A 5,160-nucleotide genomic window follows, 5' to 3' on the forward strand; every position below is an offset into this window, starting at 1 on the left:
TAAAATGTGTTGCACAAATTCGAACATGTGCGTTTTGCTGTTCTGTTGTAAATAAATCTTTACCAATGATTCCTAATTGCATCTACTTCCGGAAGTCCAAATAAAGTGCTTTTGCTTTCGCTTAGAAACACACAGCGTCTCCCTGACATGGCTGCTTCAACACTAACTGCGGTTACTGAAACCACGCCTTCTTTCTTTGCGTGCACATTTGGGCGGCATTATGCTAATATTTCCACATAGTGAGGTAGATATGTGGGGGCGTGTTAGAACGAGCCGTTTTAGGGGGGCGTGGCAGAGTCTTAACTTTGATAAAAAATATCTCTTTGGTTTTGAGACTTTAGTCTTTGCAACTTCAGGGATCTTATCTATGCACAATCAGCTTGTAGCACTCCAAAGAGAAAGGAAAACTTGAAATCGCATCATATGACCCCTTTAACTTGTTAACTTAGACAGTCCTAGTCAAACCTTGTGACAAAAAAAAAAACAATTACAGTAAGATTCTTAGACATTCTGTAATTCATGTTAAATTTTAATTCAAAATTTCACTCATTGTTACTCTGGCAATATCATTTGAAGGCATGTTTATATATGTCTTTTTGTATACTGGTTTGTCTCTCATTGCTCTTGCTCTTTAAATGTAGGCCAGCTGTAAAGCAAGTTAGAAATGTCACACTATTTTATATAAAGTACTTTTCTTATTTCTGTCTTTTTAGCAAGTACAACCCTCCACTTTTAGAGGACAAAGTTACCAAACTGAAGGTGACTATGGTGGCCTGGGATTGCAATGACAACACAGTCATTACCGCTGCGAACAACTTGACATTGAAAGTGTGGAACTCGTACACAGGGAACCTTATTCATGTATTGATGGTAAGAGTGCAAAGATCTCTCCACAATGACTGAAAGGAGGCAATATGTGATGAATAATGTTGTCGTTATGGCCTTCACCCACAGGGCCATGAGGATGAGGTGTTTGTGTTGGAGCCACATCCATTTGATTCCAGAGTGCTTTTCTCTGCTGGGCACGATGGAAATGCCATCGTCTGGGATTTGGCAAGAGGAGTCAAAATACGCTCTTACTTTAACATGGTAAACTAAATGGCTACACTATATTTCTTTAATCAGATTGCATCACATGCTTGACTAAAACAAATCTATGCAAATCTATTGATTTATTGGTGTTTATTGTGTTTCACAAACATCCTTTCTCTACGTGTGTGTGTGTGTGTGTGTGTGTGTAGATCGAGGGTCAGGGCCACGGTGCGGTCTTTGACTGTAAGTGCTCTCCAGATGGGCAGCACTTCGCTTGCACGGACTCCCACGGTCACCTGCTCATCTTTGGCTTCGGCTCTAGCAGCAGATATGACAAGGTACTGAATTCCAATGTCTGTCTTAGATGCTATGTTCCGAATGAAATATTAGCATACTATTTGCTGCATTTTGCTCTCTTTATAATGAATAGTATATTGTCACATGACCTCATCACATTGCATGTTTGATTCAGTGATTTCATTTTAATTCTAGTTTAAGTTTTAGTAATTTCGTTATGTGCTTTTGCCATTTTTATGAGCTTTTTAATATTTCTATTGAGCTTTAATTCAGCTTTATAATTAATTTTTTTTTTGTTTTTGTAATATTTATATTTTCTTTTCTTTCAGCTTTATTTCAAATACTAAAAATTCTAAGATTTTAATAGTTTTCATTTTAGTTAACAATTGCAACAGATAAGCCGATAACTTACCAAAAACTGATAAATAGACAGCGTTGATATTTTATATTTCGTTGGAATACATAAAAAAATTAAACACTGACAAATAAAAATAATTGTTTTAAATGCTTCAAGTAAATTTAGGCATCACAACATTATAATATACAGTATAAAAATGGATGTTCATTGTGACATTTGTTAAAGATTATATTTAATAGTGTTATTAATTTATTGTTTTTAAAGATTTTTTTAAGTGAGTGTTAAATGACAGAAATGGTTATCTAAATATAAAAAATGGGGAAATGAGCATGCACAAATAAATATTCAGTACTGGCAGATATCAATATTTGTATACATTTCTAATATCAGTCAATAACTGATATGATACTAATATGTAGTGCATCCATAGCAGAAGTAATAAGAATAATAAGGTTCTGTGTTCTGAACAGTCTGAAACCCCGTTTGTCTTACTCAGCTAGTATATGTGTATTTGTTGTGAATGAATCTATTGATCTGTTCTCTAGATAGCAGATCAGATGTTCTTCCACACTGATTATCGGCCGCTTATCCGTGATGCCCATAACTTTGTGCTGGACGAACAGACCCAGCAGGCACCTCACCTCATGCCGCCACCATTCCTGGTGGATGTGGACGGGAATCCTCACCCTCCACGCTACCAGAGACTGGTTCCTGGCAGAGAGAACTGCAGAGAGGAACAGCTCATACCCCAGATGGGGCTCACGTCATCAGGTAAGAAACGCAGACAGACAGTGTCTCTTTTGGTCCCTTTCTGTGTTTTTATTACTTAAAGTAATTATTGGCCATTTGTGTATGCAAACATACACCTGCAAGCTGTCACTGAACACTAATAAAGTGTTCAAATGTCTCTGTGTTTGTTTCTTATTTCTTCACTCAGGGCTGAATCAGGTGGTTAGTCAGCAGGCTGCAGAAGGCTCTAGTCCTCTTGATGGTATGATCCAGAGACTACAGCAAGAGCAGGACCAGAGACTGGGGTCTGACACCAGAGCCAGCAGAGGTAATGCACACTTTTTTTTGGTAGTGTAGTGAAACAATACTAAAATGTTTGATACCAATCAATAAAGAAATTTCATGATTCTTGATACCAATTTATTTTTAACATTTATTAAATTACTTATATAATTAAAAGTACTTTATACTATAATTATACATTTTAACTATTTAATAATTAAAAAATTATGACAAAACAATTGTGTTACAAATTATACTCATATTATTTATATATTATATGCCTTTTTTTTTTTTTTTTTTTAGTTTTTCACCTATTATTTATATTTTATTTTAAGCTTTATTTCAGTTTCAATTTTTATTTCATTTTAGTTTTAGTTAACAATAACACTAAATACGACTAAATAAAATGGCAAAAAGCACTTGACTTTTTTAAGCCATATCAATTATTCAAGTAAATTAAAAAAAATACCAAAAATGTTTAAATGTTGAATAAAAATTGTTGCATTATATTACAAAAACAAAACAAAAACAATAAAACAAGCTAATTTAAAAAAAAAAGAAAAAAAGACAATGACACATGCATTCAGCAGTCTACAGTTAAAACAACTGAAGAGCCAGACAATGTAATTTGTCTGTATTTTTCAATTGTTTTCCAAAGCGACTTTACAACGAATAGTTCCTTACAAACCCCCAGTGAGCCAGCCAAAGTTATCACTTCTGTAAAGTATAAAAATGTCATCAGATGATCTCTATAAACCAGTGGGGGGTGATTGTAATACTGTTAACAGTAGTGTTGATGCTGGTTGCGTGTCTGGTTTGTGTGTGTAGGATCTGTCAGTTCTCCCACAGAGGTCTCTTCTCCACCTAACGTGGGTCTGAGACGCAGTGGACAGATCGAAGGTGTTCGCCAGATGCACAGTAACGCTCCACGCAGTGAGATTGCCACCGAGAGAGACCTGGTGGCATGGAGTCGAAGGGTCCTCGTTCCTGAACTATCACCAGCTATAGCTTGGTAAAACACGCATTCAAATACAGTGGACTTCAAAAGTCTGAGAATGCATTTCAAATCTGGCTTTCAAATGTTATTTTAATCCTTGAAAAAAGCAGAAAATATTAAAAAATTTAAACAAAAACACCTTATGATCTAAAATGTCAAAACATTTGTATATCTGTTGTATTTCATATTTTGATAGACACCTTCAACTCAAACAAGACCTTCTCGTGTCTTCTTTCTATTGTTTCTTACAGTTGAATGCAGTTTGTCTCTTTTGTGTGTCTGTTTGTGAATACAGTAAGCAGGAGATTTGGCGTGCAGCTAAAGGAGAAGAGGAAATCAACATCTACAAGTCAGAAAGGAGGAGACGCAGCGTGCACAGCCAGTACCACAGAGAAAACCGGGTAAATTATCATATATGATCAGCAATTTAAAATATATACAAATCTGGATAAACTTGTCTGCCTCACTGATTGATTGGGATGAAATGTACTGTTTGTGTGCAGCATCATTCACCACCAAATTTTTACATCCAACTAAATGTTGCTAAAGCCTTAGTTGCTGTTTAACATGCAAATTAATGTGTGTATTTCTCATACCAGCATGCTATAGAAAGTTCTGTGGAGGAGGGGCGCCGTCACCAGGGTAACCAGCATAACTACCATACACGATTGGCCGTGGAGGAAACGAGTCGTCAAAGTGAACCCAACGAGGAAGAACACAGTGCTTCTGAGGTACTGTCAAAAGATGTCCCTTTAGGGAAAAGTAAAGTCAGTGTAACTGCCCATTTAATGAACTTACACTACCATTCAAAAGTTTTTGGTTGGAAAGATTATTACAATTTAAAATAACTGTTTTCTATTTGAAAATAATTTAAAATGTAGTTTATTCCTGTGATGGCAAAGCTGATGAATATGAAGTTCCAAAAAACAGCATTATGAAAGTCTTTATTGTCAATTTAGATTTATTTAATGCATCCTTGCTGAATAAAAGACATCTTACACAGTGTCCTAACTACACGCGACGTGACAAGATTCTAGTGACAAGAAATTTGGTTGTCCACACCAGACGCGACACAACACCACGACGCGACAGAATCAATCAAATATCACCTTGTATTCGAATTTTAGGTGTGCGTTAAGGAGGCAGCCTTATCAGTGGCGCACGAGATGCGATGACGATCTAAGTGTCATTGCAGTTTTATGTTTTTGTTAACCTATCCAGTTGAAGCCACTAGATGCGGCGCTGCTGCATTGTTAATTACAAATATTGCGGGAAAAGAGAACAACAATGCGGAGAAGATCTTGTTTACGTCAAAACTGAAACCAAGCCGTTCACACAGAACGCATAATTTTGCACATTTTCTAGAGGGACATCTATCACCGTTGCACTCGTCTCGCACAAAAGAGCCGCATGTTTAGAAAGCCATGTAAAATTAATGAAAGTTCAACTTTGAAAAAACATATCT

The 5,160-nt window shown here is 36.1% G+C and overlaps 1 protein-coding gene across 1 annotated transcript in view; it reads left to right on the forward strand.

The window, feature by feature from the left end:
- LOC107708770 (PH-interacting protein-like) overlaps window positions 1–5,160 on the forward strand; it is a 46,216-nt gene that overhangs the window by 26,543 nt on the left and 14,513 nt on the right. The window contains exons 13-20 of the mRNA XM_016513078.1: window positions 714–870; window positions 955–1,089; window positions 1,242–1,370; window positions 2,233–2,458; window positions 2,625–2,744; window positions 3,527–3,710; window positions 3,991–4,096; window positions 4,295–4,426. Coding sequence (XP_016368564.1) covers window positions 714–870; window positions 955–1,089; window positions 1,242–1,370; window positions 2,233–2,458; window positions 2,625–2,744; window positions 3,527–3,710; window positions 3,991–4,096; window positions 4,295–4,426 — 1,189 coding nt within the window. The remainder of the gene's footprint in view (window positions 1–713; window positions 871–954; window positions 1,090–1,241; window positions 1,371–2,232; window positions 2,459–2,624; window positions 2,745–3,526; window positions 3,711–3,990; window positions 4,097–4,294; window positions 4,427–5,160) is intronic.

The sequence above is a fragment of the Sinocyclocheilus rhinocerous genome, unplaced genomic scaffold (assembly GCF_001515625.1).
Source record: "Sinocyclocheilus rhinocerous isolate Xijiao unplaced genomic scaffold, SAMN03320098_v1.1 scaffold1406, whole genome shotgun sequence".
Lineage (NCBI taxonomy): Eukaryota > Metazoa > Chordata > Actinopteri > Cypriniformes > Cyprinidae > Sinocyclocheilus > Sinocyclocheilus rhinocerous.